The following is a 22,609-nucleotide window of genomic DNA, read 5'->3' on the forward strand; positions in this document are numbered from 1 at the left end:
GGGCTCTGGGATTGTTCCAATGAGTAAACGCGGCCCTGTAAAACAAATGTTTAAAAAGAAAAGGGAACGTGGGTGGCTTTTAGACAGTACCTATGCTTCTTACTGCTGCACCCACAGTGATATTATAACTAAATAACGATTCCCAGATATAAAAAATATCACGTCGACTAATTTGGATTTAATGTAAAAAATAAAATTAAGTACAGTTTCATTTTTAAGGCATTTATTATAATAATTCATTTATCTACATGATTTTTTGTTATAATAAGGGAAATAAATAACATAATTACTGTATTTTTTTAACTTAACAAAATATTTTTCTACAGCTAAATACAATTAAAAATGATTTATAACCCTTCTAATACTTTATCACATCTAATACATTTATCACTATCATCAATAACGTTATATTTTCTACACCGTAAACACTGGCCATTTTTACTCTGTGCCAATTCAATATGAGCATCTTTCCCGCCATTTTTACCTGTCAAAGTGACAGATGACAGCTCCAAAATCTCACACAGAACACTGTCATTTATTCCGTCTGACTTATTTAATACATTTAACTTATCATATAAATCTGAATTTAATACAATATTAGCTTCGAGCTTCTTCAAATTTTCATTTTTCGCTAACACACATATTTCTCTCTTCAAATCCAAAATGGCGCCCATTAGTGACGTATCTACATCTATAGATTTCAAAACCGGTAACTTTTCGGTGAAAAAGAACGGTTTTTCGTGCAACAGATGGTGTTGCCATACTTCTTCTATCAAATGGGGTAAAATAGGTCCTAAAGCTTTGCTAAGAGAGACTAGAATCGTATGAACTACCAACTGTGCTGACAATCTTTCTTCAGAATCTTTTTGAGAGCAGTACAATCTATCTTTTATACAATGGCAGTACAAACCAGATATTTTATTACTAATAAAATGCAGTATACTTTGAGCTACATTATTGTATCTAAAATTATTATAACTATCGTTTATTTGGTTGACAAAATCCTCGGTTTCCTTGACCATGTAGTTGTCGAAATAATTTAAGGTTGGGTTTCTTGAGAAATCTGTTTTTTGTAGATCAGTTATGACTCCTAGTAGATATTTCATGATATTTCTTATTCTAATGAGTTCGCTTTGACAGTCGTCTAGGAGTTTTTTACTGATTATTATTTGGGAATGCTGAGTTGAATGGCTTGCTACCCACCATCTGAAAAATAAATGTTTATCTGAAATGGCAATACTACACAGAAATGTTGCCATAAAAAAGTAGTAACAATTTAGAATTTAGAAGATAAAATAGTTTTGTCGTTTTATTTCGAGTTCAGTGATTCGTCAACCTTCTCTTAATCATTAATTATAGCTAATCTGCGCACCGGGATACAACGGGTTAGTGGCAACATGGTCAAAATTACATAATGTACAAATTGCATTATTTAGCCTATTGTACCTATTCCCATGAACTGATTAAGATAGAATGTGGTCATCTAATCTTAAAATGTTCAACCTTTTGCCTCAAAAGCTTAAATTTGATTTTAAAATAAATCAATTATTTTTTTATCATTACTATCCTATTATAATATTAAATAATATCATAGATAAGCAAGACTTACCTTAGAGTATCAACACCATAAGCTGGCTGGCTATTCTTATCCTTACCGCCATGTATGATAGTGAGGGGATCTATCACATTGCCTATAGACTTGGACATCTTGCGCTTCTTGTCGTCTACTACGAAGCCGTGGACGAATATAGACCTACGAAGAGGATAGACAGGTTTAATTTGGTATGGTTATTAAATGAAAAAGATACATTTAAAAATTAAAAGGAATATTTGACAGAAAAAATATCTCTTAAGTAAATAGGAATTCACGACTTTTTATCATATGTGTGCTTATCTTCATCAGCCTATTCATCAGTAGTTTTGAATCAGTATCGAAAGGCTAAAATAATGTTCTTAAATAACTGGGTTTATTAAACATTTGGCAACTAAAATGTCACAAACATACAGACAGACATATACATAAAACTCAAGCAATTTAATATTCACCGTAGTTAGGATGGGTTGCGCCAAGTAACTATAATGATAACCAAACCATAACCAGCCGAATACTTGCCGCCCGTCGGTCAACTCGGCTGGTTATGGTTTGATTATCGTTATACATCTATACTAATATTATAAAGCTGGGGAGTTTGTTTGTTTGTTTGCTTGCTTGAACGCGCTAATCTCAGGAACTACTGGTCCGATTTGAAAAATTCTTTCAGTGTTAGATAGCCCATTTATCGGGGAAGGCTATGGGCTCCTTTTTATCCGGGTTCGTGCCGAGGTTCCCACGGGATGCGGGTGAAACCGCTGGCAGAAGCTAGTAACAAAAGACCTTTAGAATATCACTATTAATGAAGGTCTGTTTGTTGACTATATATGTATTAGGGTCTAAGTTCACCGACAACATAAACATCATTATTTCTTAAAAGTAAGGTAAAAATTGTATCGGTAAACTTGGACCTTGGACCTTGGACCCGCAATAAATTCCAAAACTCACTTATAAGGTGCCTTCCCAGTCAAAGCGACAGAAGTTAGCAAAGAAGCTTGGAACCACCCCGTGAGCTGATCAACGCCTTCAGAGTACAGTTGCGCCGTCCGGCCGTCCAACGTGCTCCACGATAGACCGGAGTCTAGCCAGATATCCATTATATCCTGGAGAGAAATAGTGGTTTATTAATGAAATCGTTTATTTTGCAAGTTGGACATTAAATCACTTTTATGCGTCATTTTAAAGAACGCTGAGGTCGGCATTTCCTAATGACTGATCCCTGAGAAGAAACGCCGAAACCAACTCAAGGGTCATAGTCTCTTTTAAAGTCCAAACATGTTATAAATCAAATAATATTATGTGTGAGTGTCACCATGTACGCGGTCTGGAATGGCCTTTTGAGGAAAGAGCCGCATCAATGAGAACTAGTGGAAGGAATACTGGTTTATTTATGGGCAACTGGCAACCAGGGCTCTTGTCAAATAACTTTGCCGGTCTGAAGTTAGTTGCTAGTGACTGTGGATTAGTGAACAACGCAACGGTATTGCGCATGTAAATGGCTATACTATAAAATAAATAATAATGGCTGACCTTCAGAGTAAATGTAATTATTTGAAACTATAGATATAAGTAAATAAATGATTATTAAAGATACCACAAGTGATCACATTCTGTCAAAATAATTTTAAAATATTTTGTTGCTTAAATTCGAAACATAATATTTGTTTTTTCCGATAACATACCAATTGATATAAACAAATTAAACATTTGTATATAAGGTCTATCTATGGGCTTTAGTCGCCTGATAAGAAAGGTTTAAATAAAAAGAAATTATTATTCCGCTCTGAAAGCAACTGAACTTACATTGCTTTTAGTAACTTCTTTGCTATCTAGATTTTGTTCCTTTATGACGTCATTGGGCAGCAGTTCGTTGACGTCACAAGTCCACCACACGTCGGCGCCACGAGACTCTATTAGAGAGCATAGCTTGTCTATGATACGTCTGAAATAAAAATCCGTTCATTTCTTTATAATTAAATTAAAGAGACAAATATCTCTTGAAATTTTTACTACGCTTTTGAATTATTACATTTACTTTGTTTAACCAAAGATACCTTTACTGCCAAAACTAAAAACAGCTCACATACGTCCAAAAATCAAAATAAATAATCATTTATTCAAAAATTTACAAAAGACAGCCCCCAAAACGCCCACCCTTCACCACTTCCTATGTATTTTTGCTGGGAAGAAGTGGCGGAACAAACTCCCCAGCAACACATGTCTCTAAAAATGTTTTCAATTCTTTTGTTCATTTTACAGTAACATATATATGTCACCGTAAGATTACAAACATCGTTAGATTACAATCTATCTCGAGAGATTGTAAACTGTCGAATTATTGTAAACCGTAACACCTGATTGCAATTTAACGCATTATTTTTCGCTATATTATAATCTATCGATGAGAAATTGTCAAATTGTCAACTGTCCGAAAGCTCTCCCTGATTGGTCAGTCTTTTTGTAAGATCGAGAGCGATGTAGAGCGGTCAAATTGTCAACTGGCGTAGAACGGAATGCATCTTGCGCGCTGATTGGTAGAACGTCAAAAAAGACAATGTTCTTTGCAACTCCCGGTGTCACAGCTCTTTGACGTGCAAAAATAAGTGACGGTTTAATTTTTTATAAAATCAAAAATTGTACTTAATTTTTAAGACTCAAATTACACACAATTAAAAATTGTATTAAAAATTGAAGTTAGTGACGAAAACGAATCGCTGCAAAACCGACTCCACGTAGTCTTGTCTGCCCTACCCCTAGAGCGCAATTCAAAACCGCGTAGGCGCGGAGGGGCGAGGCGGCCTGCGAGCTAAATAATACTATCTTAGCCACGAGTTATCTTCCACTCTAAATACAACTCAGCATGATGGTTATTTTTTTGCATCTAAATTTGTAGCATGCATTCTAACAGTAAACTTCTTAAATACTATTAAATGACATCATAAAAATATTTATTTACCTTCTAATTTTTTAACTCGTAGGTACCTACTGAGTTTTTTGTTTAAAATATAACACATCCCATATTAATTGACCCAGCATGGAAGTAAGCATGCAACATGCAGCAAGCATAACTTCTGTCACGGCTCCGGCGCTGCGGGGCTCCGGCGGTCCCATGCGAGCTTATCGCAGCTTCGGCTTGCTGGCCGGCGGAGCCGGCCAGCCTCAGCCGCGGCGGCGAGCGCTGAAACTACCTGCGACGATAAGCTCGCATGGGACCGCCGGAGCCCCGAAGTTTACTGTTAGAATGCATGCTACAAATTTAGATGCAAAAAAATAACCATCATGCTGAGTTGTATTTAGAGTGGAAGATAACTCGTGGCTAAGATAGTATTATTTAGATGCTCGACGCTTTATTAATTGTGGCTGACTTAGTAATTTAGAAGGCAACATACATTTTTGGGGGCGAATAATGATATTAAAAAGAAGCCTGTTTAATTAGCACCCCTTTTATTTTATTTTTAAATATTAGTTTGTATTTGAAGACAAAATACCTAACTGTATTTTTATAAGAGTTATTTTTATATAAATTTAATACTTGAAGAATTTTTGAAGAGCATTTATTTTATTTAACTGACACCTCTATTTCATTCCTAACTCTACGGGAACTCCATGGGAACAGAACGGCTGGTCGTGATTGGTCGATCTTACAAAAAGACTGACCAATCAGAGAGAGCTTTCGGACAGTTGACAATTTGACAATTTCTCATCGATAGATTATAATATAGCGAAAAATAATGCGTTAAATTGCAATCAGATGTTACGGTTCACAATAATTCGACAGTTTACAATCTCTCGAGATAGATTGTAATCTAACGATGTTTGTAATCTTACTACGGTAACATATACATATAACAAATAAGTATATTGCCTCGTTGGTCTAGTGGTCGCAAGCGCGGCTGCTGTGCTCGAGGTCTCGGGTTCGATTCCCGGGTCGGGCCGAAATCGCTTTGTGGGTTTTCTTAAACTTTCACAAAGCAGCCCGTAGTCTGGAATTTGGTGATTGATTCACCCGTGCATCGGAGAGCACGTAAATGTCGGTCCTGCGCCTGATCTCTCTCCGGTCGTGTCGGATTGCCGTCCCATCGGGCGCAGAGAGTGAAGGAATAGGGAGTGCACCTGTGTCTGCGCAAATGCTCGTGCACTATAATATGTCCTGCGCAGCTGGCTGATCTCCTTAAGTGAGAACAGCCGCCGTGGCCGAAATCGGCCGTTGACGCCATTATTAAGTATATTTACTTACTCATCCACCAAAACGTGATCCCCCTTATACAGCGCAGGTATAGGCACTCCCCAGGCGCGTTGCCGCGAGATGCACCAGTACGGACGTTTATCCAACTGTGCACGGAATCCCACGCGGGACTGCGAGCTGCTAGATGGGGGGAGGATCTCCACTTCCTCTAGAGCTGCCTAGAAGGTGGAAAGTTGGATTGAGAAAAGTTGAAAGTTGTATTGAGGAATGTTGAAAGTTGTATTGAGGAAAGTTGAAAGTTGGATTGAGAAACGTTGAAAGTTGTAAGTTGGACTGAGAAAAAAAGAAAAGTTGTATTGGAGTAATTCAAGGTTAATATTGGGTAACACTGAAACATTTAGTTAATGAGAGTTGTCTTTTTTATACAGCGCGGGTATAGGCACTCCCCAGGCACGTTGCCGCGAGATGCACCAGTACTGACGTTTGTCCAACTGAGCGCGGAACCCCACGCGGGACTGCGAGCTGCTGGACGGAGGGAGGATCTCCACTTCCTCTAGAGCTGTCTAGAATGTGGAAAGTTGGTTTGAGATAAGTTGAAAGTTGTATTGAGAGAGGTTGAAAGTTGGATTGGGGAAAGTTGAAAGTTGGATTGGGAAACGTTAAAAGTTGGATTGAGAAAAGTTGAAAGTTGAGTTGAGGAAAGTTGAAAGTTGGATTGGGAAACGTTAAAAGTTGGATTGAGAAAAGTTGAAAGTTGAGTTGAGAAAAGTTGAAAGTTGGATTGAGGAAAGTTGAAAGTTGGATTGAGGAAAGTTGAAAGTTGGATTGGGGAAGAAAAGTTAGATTAGAAAAAAGTTGAAAGTTGAATTGAGTAAAGTTGAAAGTTGTATTGAAAAAAGTTGTTTGATTGAGAGAAGTTGGACTGAGAAAAGTTGAAAGTTGAGTTGAGGAAAGTTGAAAGTTGGATTGGGGAAAGTTGAAAAGTTTTATAGGGGTAGTGTTGGACACTTGCATAGCGCAAAAGTTATACGAAAATTTGTAAGAAATGTATGGCTGTCAGGGCAACATTCAAAAGTTAAGATAGAGAAGTTCAAAAATTGAAAGGATAACCATTACGAACATATAAATAGATAATAAATACACCATAATACTTTTCTAAAACTTACCAACGCCTTTTCTTTCAACGCCGCCGTATCAATAAACCACTGTTGGCTTGCTCTTATAATAACCGGCTTCTTAGTCCTCCAGTCCAAAGGGTAAGAGTGGACATACACTCCTGAATGTATCACATCATCAGCTAGGCGAGAGATGATGGTATCCTGACCTTCAGTGAGGACATACTGGCCGTTCAGGTCAGGGTCCAGGTTGGTGTAGCGGCCTGATTCGTCGACGTTACATTGCTGGGTGAAATAAAGAAGGAATTGGTTATTTTTCAGAATATGTATGTACGTATATTATTGCTTAGGATTTCATGCATATTTGGGAAACGACGTTAGATAGAGAATTGTGGAATAAGAAAAAAGGTTTGCCGATTATTTATAAACTGCTATAGCACTTATGACATAAGTAGAAGAAAGAACTAGTTTTGTTTTTTTTTAATTAACTAAATGATGAACTCTTACTTTGAACAATCTTGAATAGTCTCCTTAAGTAAATCAAAATACTTAAGCTAGATTGTTAATTACTCAAACTAGATAAAAATTCATTGAATTTTTATCACAAACAAAATTATTTTTTACCTATGTTTAATTAAGCAAATATATAAAATTTACCACAGTCATATTATTCTTCAAAGCTACAAGAAAGTCTTCGGGGCCGTGCGCGGGCGCAGTGTGTACTAAGCCCGTGCCCTTCACTTCCGTCACGTGATCTCCTTCCAGGAAGGGAAGCGTTTCATTCACTAATTTATTGTAGTAGGTTGTACCTTTGAGACTAGTACCTGTAAATTGTACAAATTAAAACAGTTACTATATATTAAGAGTAATTTCACACTAGCAGGTTTTGTTGCGTAGTTAAGTGTCATTTGAAGCGGTAGCAGTTGTCGGAAAATCAGCTCATTTGAAACCGCTTTAAGAAAAGAGTTTTTTATCGGATTATATACAAGGTGTATACTAGTTTAATAAAGGGAAAACATTAATTATATTAGTACAGAAACATAACATAATTTGTTTGTCTTCTCTGATACTACTGAATCGATTTAAAATATTCCTTCCCTATTGGAAAGCTTAACTATCCCTGGGTAACATAAGACTGTATTCTATCCAGCTACATGAGGTTATTCCTACTGGACGCAGTTGAAACCACGTCGAAACGGCTATTCTTAATAAAAAGAGGGGGGGGGAGAGGAGAAGGTACGTTTATTCTAAAACTGCTAACGCTCAATCCTTCTCCATGTAAGAGGAGGCCTGTGCTCAGCAATGGGACTATAAAAAAGGCTGTAATTTAGAACTTTTTGTAGACACATACCATCAAACTCAGCCACAGTCTTCAACTCTTCCTGCAGCAGTTCTCCGAGAGCCTTCACCAGTCCTGTAGCTACCACCATCAGACCACGGCCTGAGGATACGATGCTGTACCGCATCTGAGGGTTGTAGCATATCGCGCGGTTGGCTACTAGTGTCCAAGGAGTGGTCGTCCAAATTACTGCTGAGATATTTTGCCTGGAAATAAATCAGTTTTTTATTGAAAACTTGCCTGGGTTTTAAGGGAATTATTATGTTCTGCATCTATGATGATATATGATATATGAGTCGTGGTGATATATGATATATGAGCCTCTCGAGTATGAGGGCGCGGTTTCGATTCCAGGTCAGGCAAGTACCAATGCAACTTTTCTAAGTTTGTATGTACTTTCTAAGTCTATCTTAGACACCAATGACTGTGTTCGGGTGGCACGTTAAACTGTAGGTCCCGGCTGTCATTGAACATCCTTGGCAATCGTTACGGGTAGTCAGAAGCCAGTAAGTCTGACACCAGTCTAACCAAGGGGTATCGAGTAGCCCGGGTAACTGGGTTGAGGAGGTCAGAAAGGCAGTCGCTTCTTGTAAAGCACCGGTAAAAATCAAAAATCAAAAATCAAAATCTTTTTAAAAATCAAAATGTCATCAATCAAAATCCCTTCAGCCGTCTATGACACAATCACAAACTTTGGTCTTTATGTTATAAAAATAGTGTGATGTGATAGATATGTATACAGAAATGAATCCTTATTTACTGCCTGGTAACATAGACCATCTGAAAATGACTTTGTTTGTTTACGAACTACCCATGAGCTTTGAGACTGAGTTATGAAGGTAGGTAATTCTCTCAGACAATGCACTAATTAACAAATCTACATACCCTTTGACTGCATCCTTAATTACAACTGGTATATTCTGCAGAGGGAATGTGACATATACTTCTTTGCTCTTATACTGAGGATCATACTCCAACTCAGCTTCAGCTAATGCTGTCCTGAAATGTCAACATAAAATAGGTTACAACTGAATCATTATTTCATTAACTAGCCGTTTTCCCGCGGTTTCACCAGCATCCCGTGGGAGCTACTACCCGCACCGGGATAAAATATAGCCCATGTTACTCGCAGATAATATAGCTTTCTAGTGGTGAAAGAATATTTAAAATCGGTCCAGTAGTTTTTGAGTTTATCCATTACAACCAAACAAACAAACAAACAAAGTTTACCTCTTTATAATATAGCGGCTTTGCCCGCGTGGTGTGTTGATAAAAAGTAGCCTATATGTTAATCCAGGGTATCACCTATCTACATACCAAATTTCAATCAAATCGGTCCAGCCGTTTTTGCGTGATTGAATAACAAACATACATCCATACATTCTCACAAACTTTCACATTTATAATATAAGTAGGAAGTAGGATTAAAGATAGTATAGATGAAAGTGCAAGTATATACCATTATACTCTTGTCTATGAATGTTTTAAAAGCATTTATTTTGTCCAAAACATGCAATAAAAACATTGCAGCTGCTGAAATGACTAAGATAGTTAGGAACTAGGATAGGATAGGAGAGTAAAGCAATGTACCTTGCCTCAAAATATTGAAAGATTACTTAAGTTCAAGTTCTACTTATACTAACAATTTTTTTGTATAAAGTTATTGTTGAGCAGTCCTGAAAAATCAGTGGCATTTTGGTATTCGGCTGGTTATAAAAAAAATAACTCACTTAGAAGAAGGTGACCAATAAACAGGTTTCAAAGCCCGAAATATCAATCCAGACTTATACATCTTATAGAACTGTTTCAATTGATTCTGTACATATTCCTTTTTTAACGTTAAATAGCATTGTTTGTCCCAATCAGCCATTACGCCCCATTTTTTAAAAGCTTCCTTTTGTCTTTCAACTGTTTCTAAAGCAAATGTTCTAGCAATTTCTCTTATGTGGACTGGGTCAGAAATTTGGTTGGTTTTTGAAGTTTTTTTGGCCTTTTGTAGAGCTTTTAACTCTATGGGTAGACCGTGACAGTCCCAGCCGGGGACGTAGTGGACGCGGTTCCCTTGTAACACTTGGCTTCTGTTGTTTATGTCTTTAATTATCTGGAAAAGTAAGGCATTTTATAAAATTGGAGAATTAATTAATTAAAATTTTACAAAGCTAGATAATTGTTCCAATTAATGGCAAAGAACAATTGAAAAATAGGGAAGCTTGCTTGAAGATACCTTGTTGTGAAACTTATCCTATTGATTAAAATTCCTAGACGTTGTTCTGATTTTTTAGATTTTTTTTTCATTAGGTGCAGTATGATTATTTACCTTATTAACAGCATGTCCCATGTGTAAATCTCCATTGGCATACGGTGGACCATCATGCAGTACAAACTCTGGCCCTGTTAAGTTTTTCCTTTGCCAGTTATAAAGCTCAGCAAATTGTGCAGTCTGAAAAACAAAACAGCTTTTAAGTTGACCAAAAAAAATTGGAATTATACCTTATTTAGTATTTTATAGGCTTTATAGATTGCAGGGAAGTTGTAAAGATGACAAAATTGATTATTAATAAGCTTTTATGTCAATTTACCTTTTGAATTTCCTCTTTTATTGCGTTACTTGATCGAGCTGGGAATATAGTCTTTGGAGAAAGAATGGTATGAGAATATGTCTTGGTTTTTGGTGCAGTTGTACTTTTCACACGTACACAAGTTGCACATGTCCATTTTGATACGATTCTTCTGTATTTATTGTAAAAAATGTTTGAATTTTTCGCTAAATACATTTTTAAGGTTACTTTGTTATGACAGCCTGTATTGACATTGACATTTGCTTTTCTGAGGTTGGCCAACATGGAACTCAACTCTACAAAATATTTTTGTCTATGTTTGCTAGGTGTGTTCATTTTAGGAAGCAATTCGTGAATACAAACGCTGACAACAACATTTCGTTCAAAAAAGTCATAAATGAACGTTTATTTCTACCCACGTGTTTCTAAACGTAAAAACATTCTCTTTGACGTTAGGGATGTGACATTTAACATAAAAAATCGATTTTTTATTAATCGATTAATTTATCACTATGAAAAATCGATTAATTAACAATCGATTTTTCATAAGAAAATAATCGATTTTTTATATTAATCGATTTTTTTTCCTAATTTATCAATTATTTTCACAATGAGTCCCAAAAATAGTATATCAATTGATTTATAAATTAAAAATAATTTAATTTTGTTAATTTTTGTGAAAAGCATTTTAATGTGAACTCGATGGCTATGGATTTTTAGTTTTTTTTTTTAATATTTGAATAATTAAATTTTGTTGATTTATGTGAAAAACATTTAAATTTGAATTCGTTGGTTACGGTTTTTTTTAATATTTGTTAAATTTAATTTTGTTTTTGTTTTTAGGCGTAGACATCGTTGACTAGACTTTTAATAACACTTTATAACACTCGAAACTTTTAGTCGCGAAAAGCTTTCGTTTTACGGAGTTTCACTAACGAATTATGAATGACATACTTATCAACTAAACTGTCTTAAAGATACAGAAGGAATGCCGTCATAGATACATAGATGGCGTTAATATAACATCATAGAGATAGTATTCTTTGGTAGTTTGCGTCCCGGGCCAGAAGACCAAACTTAATGTCGGGGGTTGCAGATGAAAAATCGGTAATAATAGACTGAATTATTAAAAAAAAATCGATTATTAATCGATTATTCATATAAATAAAAATAAGCATCAAAATCGATTTTTACTTTAAAAAAAATCGATTTTAAATCGATTATTTCCATAATCGATTATTTTTTCACATCCCTATTTGACGTACGCCTTTTCAAAACAACACATGTTTTGCGCGTATTTGTTATTTAATTCCACTAATATTACCCTGAACATTTAATAAACGTGCTTCAAAATGGTAACTTATTACATTACTTTTATCCACCTAATTATATCTGAAGTTTTTTTTCTATATTTAACGCCTAACCTAATTTCAGCCGAAAACTAAAAAGAAATTCATAGATCGTAAGAAAGCAGTGACTTTCAACTTGGTACATCGTTCACAAAGGGATCCTTTGGCCGCAGATGAGACAGCCCCGCAAAGGGTTTTAGTTCCCGTCAGTGCTAATATACCACAGAAGAAAGAAAAAGACCCAGTGAGTACATGCTATATTTTGGTTCAAAAATACTGTTGTAAATAATTGTCTGAGAGCTTTTCAGCACAACCGTCTTGCTTGAAAGGAAATGCTGGAATACACAACATGCATTAATTACTTGAGTAACAAGTGTTCTAATCATACAATTAACTTAAGCTGTATTTAATCAATTAGCATTAAAGCAATTAGCATTTTCAGATGTTAAAAATAGACCCATAAATGGTGTTACAAATTGTATACATGAATGGTTATATTCATAGGTTTGTTTATTGCAGCATTTCCTTACTAAACTCCATCAAACCATCATTTTTTGTCTGTCCAATTTGCATTGAAACTTTTGACAGTAGGTTATTTTAACCCACATTTTCTACGAATTGACACTTATTTTTTCTTAACCTTACAGGATCTAACTCCAGAACAGAGAAGAGAGGAACAGATCAAGTATGGCATCTACTTTGATGACGACTACAACTACTTGCAACATCTCAAGGATTCACGAGAAGTCACACTTGTTGTGCAGCCGGTAAGATATTTATTTTCTGTAGTAGTATACAATATGCTCATAAACAGACCCAGTAAATAATAATTCTATCTCTATCCTGTTGCCTCTAACCCAATTTTATTTGGTGTCAGTGCAGCATGTTTCTTCCTACATACTCTTCATCTGACAAAGTTACTAAACATATTTTTATTTAGTAATTTTTTATTGAAAGAATTTGCTAATAAAATAAAAAGTACATACAATGAGAATGACCTCATCTGTTATCCTTCATCATGGGCATACAATACAGCTTGAAGAAGGCTTATACCTTACTAGCTTCTGCCAGCGGTTTCACCCGCATCCCGTGGAAACCTCTACACGAACCCGGATAAAAAGCCTATAGCCTTCCTTGATAAATGGGCTATCTAACACTGAAAGAATTTTTCAAATCGGACCGGTAGTTCCTGAGATTAGCGCGTTCAAACAAACAAACAAACTCTTCAGCTTTATAATATTAGTATAGATTATCTTGTGTAACAATAACAATGTCTTTCTAGATGAGAGTAGTTGGTAAAACACATAAGTCATTTGCTAAAGTAGATAAAGTTTTTGTTACATACATCATCACAAAAACTTAAAACTTTTTTTTTAACCTTACAGAAACCAATCCACAAACGTAAAGAGAAATCTGCAGCTACAACAGAGGAAGGCACAATTCCTGTGACAGAAGCACTGAACCTGCCCAGTTCTGTGTTCGCTTCAGAAGTTGAAGAAGATGTTGGTTTACTGAACAAAGCTGCCCCACAAGGTATTTTTCTCCCGGTTTCACATATGTACTGTGAGAACTACTGCCCATTTTGAGATAAAATGCAGCCTATGTTACTCAAGACTCAAGGATAGTGTAGCTTCCCAACAGTGGTAGAATTTTTCAATTTGGTTCAGTGGTTTTAGGACTTTTAAGTACAAAAAAAAAATCCTTATTTATCATAATAGTATACTTTATTTCCAATTAGCCGGTAACTACAGTTCCACCTAAACCACTTCCCGCACCCAACTAAAAATTTGTGGCAATGTAGTTCTTAAATAAATGAACCAAATTGGATACAGTTTTTTTTTTATTAAACGTTTTTGGTTTATTAACTGATTACCCTTACTTATTTATGTTTTTTATTTCTAGGTCTCTGTCTGGATTTGGATCCTGAAGTGGTGGCCGCTTTGGATGATGACTTTGACTTTGATGACCCTGAGAATGAATTGGAAGACAACTTCATTGATCTTGCTATGGCTGAAGGTAAGTAAAGTTATTGATGTTTATTATTTGAGAACATTATCCCTCATTCAATGTCATAAACTTATACCTCACTTGCTCAATCCCCTATGTTGTCACTCATATACTTCCTTATGTACTCCTCCTATTCATTCCCTTTTGTACTCCCCCTACATACTCCCTAATGTACTCCCCCTACGTACTCCCTAATGTACTCCCCCTACGTACGCCCTAATGTACTCCCCCTACGTTCTCCCTAATGTACTCCCCCTACGTACTCCCTAATGTACTCCCCCTACGTACTCCCTAATGTACTCCCCCTACGTACTCCCTAATGTACTCCCCCTACGTACTCCCTAATGTACTCCCCCTACGTACTCCCTAATGTACTCCCCCTACGTACTCCCTAATGTACTCCCCCTACGTACACCCTAATGTACTCCCCCTACGTACTCCCTAATGTACTCCCCCTACATACTCCCTGATGTACTGCCCCTAAGTACTTCCTTGTGTACTCATCGAAGTAAATAGAGGTATTTAACTTCTGGACTAAGGACTTGATCCTCCACCACCACCATAAATGAAAAATAAATACGAACAAATCCCTCATCCTCATCCTCTGAGCCTTTTCCCAATCATGTTGGGGTCGGCTTCCAGTCTAACCGGATGCAGCTGAGTACCAGTGCTTTACCAGAAGCGACTGCCTATCTGACCTCCTCAACCCAGTTACCCGGGCAACCCGATACCCCTTGGTTAGACTGGTGTCAGACTTACTGGCTTCTGACTACCAGTAGCGACTGTCAAGGATGTTCATTGACAGCCGGGACCTACAGTTTAACGTGCCATCCGAAACACAGTCATTGGTGTCTAAGATATACTTAGAAAGTACATACAAACTTTGAAAAGTAAATAAAACAAATATGATTCTTAAAAAATATATAATTTTTCAGGTGGTGAGGGATCTGATGATGAAGACTATGAGGATGAGGAAGACGGTGACAGCATGTCAGACGACGGCAATTCTGACAAGGCGTTCGCGTCAGACCTCGATTCTGATGATGATAGTGATTCTGTGAGTTTTATTTGACTATTTAACTATATCTTGTATTATCTATATAAATATAATGTTAGTCATCCTCATCATCATCCTCCGAGCCTTTTCCCAATCATGTTGGGGTCGGCTTCCAGTCTAACCGGATTCAGCTGAGTACCAGTGCTTTACAAGAAGCGACTGCCTATCTGACCTCCTCAACCCAGTAACCCGGGCAACCCGATACCCCTTGGTTAGACTGGTGTCAGACTTACTGGCTTCTGACTACCCGTAACGACTGCCAAGGATGTTCACTGACAGCCGGGACCTACAGTTTAACGTGCCATCCGAAACACAGTCCATGGTGTCTAAGATATACTTAGAAAGTACATACAAACTTAGAAAAGTTGCATTGGTACTTGCCTGACCTGGGATCGAACCCGCGCCCTCATACTTGAGAGGTTGGTCCTTTACCCACTAGGCCACCACGACTTTTTTATACGACGACACGACATAAATATAATGTTAGTATGTAACATATATTTTTTTTAAATAGAGCCAAATGAAACAAATAATATATTATGTAATTATATTTGAACCTGTTTAAACATATTTCATATATGTTGCCCGCGGTTAGACCCACGTCCCAAGTAAACTGCTTCTTATAGCTGGATGGTGACAAAAACGAACTAATCCTGTGTCCTTCTCCCGGGTCTGAGCTACCTTCCTTTCTAATCAGCTTAAACGGTTCAGCCATTCTTGAGTTATAAGTAGTTAAGAATAGTATTCTAAATCTTCCTCATCTTCTCCACCAGGGCGACAGAGCTACGAGAGGAGTCCGCATGCCGAATTGGGACGCGCGTGACAAAGATGACACCAAGTCGCGATTCTCTCAGTACTCCATGTCTTCAAGTGTCATGAGACGCAACCAGGGCTTGACACTGCTGGATAATAGATTTGAAAAGGTAAGTGGGTAAAATGAGTTGGTTTAAAGTGTAAATTCCATTGTGCGAAGAATAAATTCCATTACGGGAAGAGCAAATTCCATTAAGGCGTAGAGTACAATCCGTTATGGATGGAAAAGATTACATTCCGTTATAGTAAAGGGTAAACTCTGTTATCAAAAGGCAGATTATAATTATATAACAAAAGTAAGATATCTACTCAAATCTAATTTACCATATTTAAAAATTATTATTTTTTTGTTGATTTCTGACACGTACGCGAATATTAGACATTTAAATAAAACTACTACAGATGGATGCTGTAAAGGATCCGAAACATTAATAATATTAATATAAGCCCCGCAGGGCATCTGAGGCGGATGACGGGGAGTACCGACCCCGCGGGGCTATATATCCGAGTGCTCCAGGGAGAGTATACTGTCCCCCATCTCCGGCTTGCCGGAGTGAAGCATGACGGGGGATAGGTCTCCCGCCTCTTGGCTTGCCTTCATCGGCCGGTCAGAGTGGACGCTAGAGCAGGGTTAACAGCCCACTCGGAGGGTAGGTGCCTCGTGGTAAGTGGCGAGTGGGCCGGTGATGCTGGACCCACAGGGAGCGCGTGATCTGCGTTTAAAGTCCGCCGAGGTATCCTCACCCTTCTCAGCCGCTCATGTCCCTGTTGCCCTCTTGTTGCGATTTAGCGACTGATTCCCGAGGGCCCAGTAAGTGAGTTGGCGAGTCTCCACCTGCCATTTTTACGTGTATTTATTACATTGTTATCGGCAGGTGCCATAGTTCCCGTAGTTTCCCCATTCCTAGTCCACTAGCATCCCATCACAATAGCCCAAGTAGTTTTCATCCATAGTTAGCAATAGTTTAGCACAGAACCGGGGATTGTCCTTGGGTACATTTCTATAATGTATACAGGGATAATCGTCGGTTTTGTGTCACCATTTCATTAAAGTTGTCTCAAAAGGGCTTCAGCGTGTTGGCTTCGGCCCCACGTTTGCCTCCCAAAAATCCGGGACTCTATAGTCCCGAGGTCTGGTAGAGACATACAAAAAAAAATTAATATAACAGCGATAAAATCCCTAAAAGTAGTTTTATTTAAATGTTTTCTTTTTTTGTACAGATGTTCGCCGAATACGATGACACAGAAGTAGGCGCTCTAGACCTGGAAGAGATCGAGGGTTTCATGCCGGAGACACACGACATGCTGCTGCAGGCTGCAGAGCATTTCGAGGAGTCGCAGCGACGCTACCAGCTCGACAAGGAGAGGGAGATCGCTAGGTGAGGAGTACTCTCTTGTTGTACTTTACTTCTTGCCTGATAGGAGGTCCTTAAGGTCAAAAATGGGGGTGAAAATGTCGGAGAGCATATTTGGAAGTTCAAAATTAATAATCAAACCATCTTCCCTATGTAAAAATGCTTTTCGTGAACAACTTTTCAGCCGGTTTCAGAAAGAGGTTCCCGCGGGACGTTGTTGAGACCTTGGGTAACAGTTAACGCGTTATATAATTGTGTAATGTTTCGTTACTCAATTAAGTTCCACAACTCACTCAGCTCATCTCGATATGCCTTAACTATGTCCCACCACAACTAAAAAAAAAAAAATTGCAGGTAAACATTTTTTTGGGAAGTTGAATAAGTGACAGTAAGAAGAAAAAAATACACCTGTCTTTTTAACGTCTCACAATTATGAAGTCTCTCTCTAGTTTGTTAAATATTACTAAATTTCTTTAACAAAATTAAAAATACTTTTATACTTCAACAGACTGAACCGCCTACAAGAAATAGCAGAGGAATCGGAAGATGATCTGGTCACGGTGGACGCGGACCCCAAAGAGAAATGGGACTGTGAGACCATACTGTCTACCTACTCCAATATATACAACCATCCTAAACTCATTGAGGAGCCTAAGGTCAGTCATTAGTGCCACACAAAATTGTTGTTAAATATTAACAGCCTTACTACAAAAACATAAACATCTGTTGAACATTTGTCTAAAAAAAGTGTGGCTGCAAAACGGACCTTTTTTTCAACGTCATAATCTGATTTTTTTTTTGACAAATGTTCAACAGATGTTTACAAGTTTTTGTGGTACAACGGTAAATGTCTCATAATATTTGTAATAAGCTGCTGTAAAAGTATCTCTCTTCTTTGAACTGTGCTCCATGGGGTCATATTGTTTCTACCTTAAACAATATTACATCTATATTACATACGGGATGCTAAAATATAAATGCTTAATTGAGTACTAAGTAAATGCAGCAAAATCGTAAAAGTTTTCGACATTATTTCGACTTTGCGATATCGAAAACAAAATTACGAAAAAGATTTTTATAAAATGATTACTATAAAAACCTTCATATTTTAAAGAAAATAAAGTGGTTTTTAAATTGGAAAATATGTGTATGTATGTTTATCTTTCTCAGAAACCCCAAAAAATCCAGCTGAACGCCCGAGGCATACCCAAGGACGTTCTGGGCAAAGATAACAAGTTGACCGTCAAATCTCTCGCCAAGTTCAACGCCATGCAAGAGGGCGCCGCTTCCAGTGACGACGATGAAGACGGCAGAACTAATGCCGAAACTGTGCTGTCTACGCTCAGCGTACTTTCTATACGGTAAGTTAATATATACCTAAGTATAGCGCTTGTAGGAAGATATATCGGGTGGGTCATACCTAATCACATTAAATAATATACTGGTTAATATATGTCGAATAGCACAAAGAAATAAATAAAATACGTAAAAATAAAAAAAAAATGCAAAAATTGGAACACCATATCAGAATCAGTCATTACAAACAACTGAAATTCTCCCTTGAAAACTGAAACATGATGTAAATTATGAAAACGAAAAATGATTCCTGTGGTTAAACCACTGAATGGGTTTTTACAATTCGCCATAGAATATCATAAAGTATATGTCATAGAATTTAATGTGATTATATAGGTACGACTCACCCAATATAACGGGAAAGGTAGCTATAATATAAAAGTATAATGACAATATCCAAATTTCAATCATTAGCACCACAGATTAAAATTATAGATAAACAGTCTCTCCGCCTCCTTGGGGCTCCAATCCTAGAACAATCTTTTTCTACATTTATTTCGGAAAAAAATGATAATTTCAACGATATTTCGGAACGCCTACAGAAAATTACAATGCATTCGGCCATCACAATTATTCGACACTGCTGTTTTGGTCCTAAATTTACACATTACCTCCGTTCTTCTCATCTCTTTAAACATAGCCACCTTTTACCTTTTTTAGACCCAATTGATAAAATTATCCGCCATACCCTCAGCTCCATTCTCAATGTGGCCCTAGACGACCGAGCCTGGCAACAAGCCACATTGCCCATCCGGATGGGAGGTCTGGGCGTCCGCAAAATTACCAGTATTAGTTTACCGGCATTATATGCTCAGTTCACGGCACTGAGAAATTAACCAGGAAATAACACTAGCTGATTTCGAGGTGCCGTATTTAGCCGAGGCTATGGATGCATGGAAAATTACTTGCCCGAACGAAAATTTACCCAGCAACCCATCTTCCCAAAGACAGTGGGATGAGCCGCTCTGCAGAGTAACCCGGAATAGTTTGATAGAAACGTCAATTACTCCTGCTGAGCGAGCGCGCCTACTGGCTGTGGGTAGATGGGAGTCGGGGCTTTGGCTTCAGGCACTACCGTCGTCAAACATTGGCACCATGTTTGACGATACAACTTTCCGCCTCGCTACTTGTTTACGTATAGGAGCACCGTGCTGCTCCCCTCATCGCTGCCACTGTGGTGAGGCTGTCACCAGCCTCGGACACCACGGCCTGTCGTGCAGCCGTAGTGCGGGCCGTATTGCGCGGCACGCAAATATCAACGACATTATTCGTCGGGCTCTTGTTGCCGTCGGGGTACCAGCTGTATTAGAACCAAGCGGCTTGGCACGCGACGACGGTAAGAGACCAGACGGCATGTCGTTATTCCCTTGGAAGATGGGTAGGCTTTTAGTATGGGACGCAACCTGTGTCGATACTCTTGCGCCATCACACCTTCCAAGTTCTGCGTGCTGTGCTGCTGCTGCCGCTGCGGCTGCGGAGAACCTCAAGCGGCGGAAATATAGTGGCCTTGTCGGAAACTATATTTTCAAACCGTTTGGGGTCGAAACCCTCGGGTCGTGGAGTCCGAATGCCCACATTCTATTTAAAGATCTCTTTAGGCGGCTGGTTGACGCTTCTCGTGACCAGAAGGCTGGCTATTACCTCTGACAAAGAATCAGCATGGCGATCCAACGAGGTAATATATACATACATTCAAGATAAAAATGCTTGGAAACATGCTGGTCCTGCTCCATAGAACATACTGACAATATCTAATTAATTAACAAATTAAAATTACACCAGCAAATAAAATTGTATTCATCTTTTGATTATTTGTTTGTAACTTTGTACCAAAATATAAACCAATTTGTAAATGTGAACACCATGTAGCATTTTAATTGTCACTTTATCCTCATTTGTCTTTGCGATTCTACATGATCTTCGCATGCTTTTACTGTATGTATCAATACATACAAATTGTAATACTATATTATTTTTAAAAAGAGTAACCATGGAGTTTCTTGCCCGTTCTTCTCCATAGGAAGCTACTTTTGGAATGGGCAACTAGAATCAAACTTAGTTATAATTTTGACGTTCATAAGTGCTTGTAAAGGCCTAAATGCAATAAATGATTTGACTTTGACTTTGTAATGCTGCCAGCCTCTTGGGCACGCTCCCAGTTGACAGCGATGGGGACGAATTTTTTGACGCTTTTTAGTTGTTTGTTTTACAAGGATAGTTTTTGATTTTTATTGTAAATATGTATTGTAAATATCTATGTAAATAAACCCTTCTAAGTAAAAAAAAAAAGTATAATTATAATTGCCTATGTTCACAAATGTTTAATTTCTCTTTACAGGCCTAAAGACGAGTCCCCAGAAGAGAAGAAAGAAAGGAAACGCCTTCTCAAAGAGTATCGGAAAGAGAGAAGAATTGAGAAGAAGGCTAACAGAGAAGCTTTCAAGGAAGAGAAGAAACGCCAAGAGAAGATTATGATGAACAACAGAAATAATGTTCAGGGCAACAGGATATTGTAGTTATGTATAGAAAGTAGAAATAAATGTATGTTATTGTATAAGAATTGTCGTTTTATTTCAAAGAAAATTGTTTTTCGATATTTCACTGTGTTTAGAAGTAAGTTCACTTAGGCGTCGTAGATTGACCACGTAAGTCGGGTAAGCAGTCACTCCATATATCGGATGTGTCGTTCATAATCACATTAAATGAAATGCGTTAATATACTGGTTAATATATGTCCATTAACGCAAAGAAAAAAGAAAAATACGTAAAAATAAAAAAAAAGAATTTTTCAAACAAAGTAAATAGAATAAAAATGTGCGAAAATTAGAACACCATATAAAAGTCAGTCATTATCATAGACATAATATTAGTAAACAGGACTGCGCATATAAACCCAAAAAACGAGCCGAGTGAAACAGTTAGTACGGAGGCTGTCTGTCCCTTTCTAATAGGGTGACTATGAGATTAAGCTATGTGAGACAAATCCGAATTTGCTAAGATTATTAAACACAGATTAGTATTGAAGTTTTAACTTACGCAGTTTGTGACCTTAAGATACTAATAAAGGCATTTAATAATTAGCGGAAATTAGCAGTATAAAAGCAGGAAGATTCGAAGTGAAGACTGTTTTTTTTTTGTATTTCTACTTCATATAAAGACTGCTGAGCCATTTATGTCGCCTTTCTTCATTTTTTGGGAAGCTATAACAATAGTACAACAGTTTTAAAATCCATCACCCATATTTTGACTCGTTACAAGAATTCATGGGCACCCTAGTTGTTTGGTTTACGAAAATGTTATTATTAGCTAACCTGTGGAACGATATATTGCAACCACCATAGGATTCACTTTTGCAAGTAGAAACGCAACACTTTTTTACCATTTTAATAGTTTAAATTGATTTAATACAAAAAAATATAAACAAAATTTTAAATGCTGATTACGCGCCAAGAATGTTCAGGGTTACCGCTAGAAAATAAAAAAAAAGCAAAATAAAAATTTATGTTGTTTATGTTTTAATAATAAATACGAATAAATTAGTGCGATTGTTATTAATTTGTTGAATTACAATTGTTAAAATAAGATAAAAATATAAGTGATTCAATTGTTTTTGGGAAGACAAAACTTTTGATCACAACATTTTTTTATGCTGGCAAGGTGTTAGAAAGAGACAAACAGCCTCCGTTCGAACTATCCCTCTCGGCTCGGATTTGCCTCTGTGTATTATGCAACCAATTTAGTACCTTATTGCGTTAGAATAGAGTTCATTTTCGTAAATATATATTTTGAGCGTGCGCAATCTTGTTTAGTAATATTATATCTATGGTCATTATATACAAACAACTGTAATTCTCCCTTGAAAACTGACAGCTGTCAACTGATC

The 22,609-nt window shown here is 37.3% G+C and overlaps 2 protein-coding genes across 2 annotated transcripts; one reads left to right on the forward strand and one right to left on the reverse strand.

Moving 5' to 3' along the window:
- Positions 1–240: 240 nt before the first annotated feature.
- On the reverse strand, positions 241–11,038 carry LOC124641141 (isoleucine--tRNA ligase, mitochondrial). The gene is made up of 12 exons (XM_047179132.1): positions 10,811–11,038; positions 10,549–10,671; positions 9,962–10,332; positions 9,117–9,230; positions 8,244–8,437; positions 7,550–7,716; positions 6,944–7,177; positions 5,829–5,995; positions 3,395–3,533; positions 2,540–2,694; positions 1,610–1,753; positions 241–1,206 (listed from the first exon to the last, which is right to left on the reverse strand). The coding sequence occupies exons 1-12, from the start codon at positions 11,003–11,005 to the stop codon at positions 348–350; spliced, it is 2,862 nt and encodes a 953-aa protein (XP_047035088.1). The 5' UTR covers positions 11,006–11,038; the 3' UTR covers positions 241–347.
- Positions 11,039–12,035: 997 nt separating this feature from the next.
- LOC124641147 (protein LTV1 homolog) lies at positions 12,036–21,283 on the forward strand. The gene is made up of 11 exons (XM_047179139.1): positions 12,036–12,144; positions 12,224–12,382; positions 12,786–12,905; positions 13,524–13,671; positions 14,041–14,154; positions 15,081–15,202; positions 15,976–16,125; positions 17,237–17,394; positions 17,879–18,026; positions 18,541–18,731; positions 21,065–21,283. The coding sequence occupies exons 1-11, from the start codon at positions 12,142–12,144 to the stop codon at positions 21,240–21,242; spliced, it is 1,491 nt and encodes a 496-aa protein (XP_047035095.1). The 5' UTR covers positions 12,036–12,141; the 3' UTR covers positions 21,243–21,283.
- Positions 21,284–22,609: the final 1,326 nt, after the last annotated feature.

The sequence above is a fragment of the Helicoverpa zea genome, chromosome 22, assembly GCF_022581195.2.
Source record: "Helicoverpa zea isolate HzStark_Cry1AcR chromosome 22, ilHelZeax1.1, whole genome shotgun sequence".
NCBI classification, from domain to species: domain Eukaryota; kingdom Metazoa; phylum Arthropoda; class Insecta; order Lepidoptera; family Noctuidae; genus Helicoverpa; species Helicoverpa zea.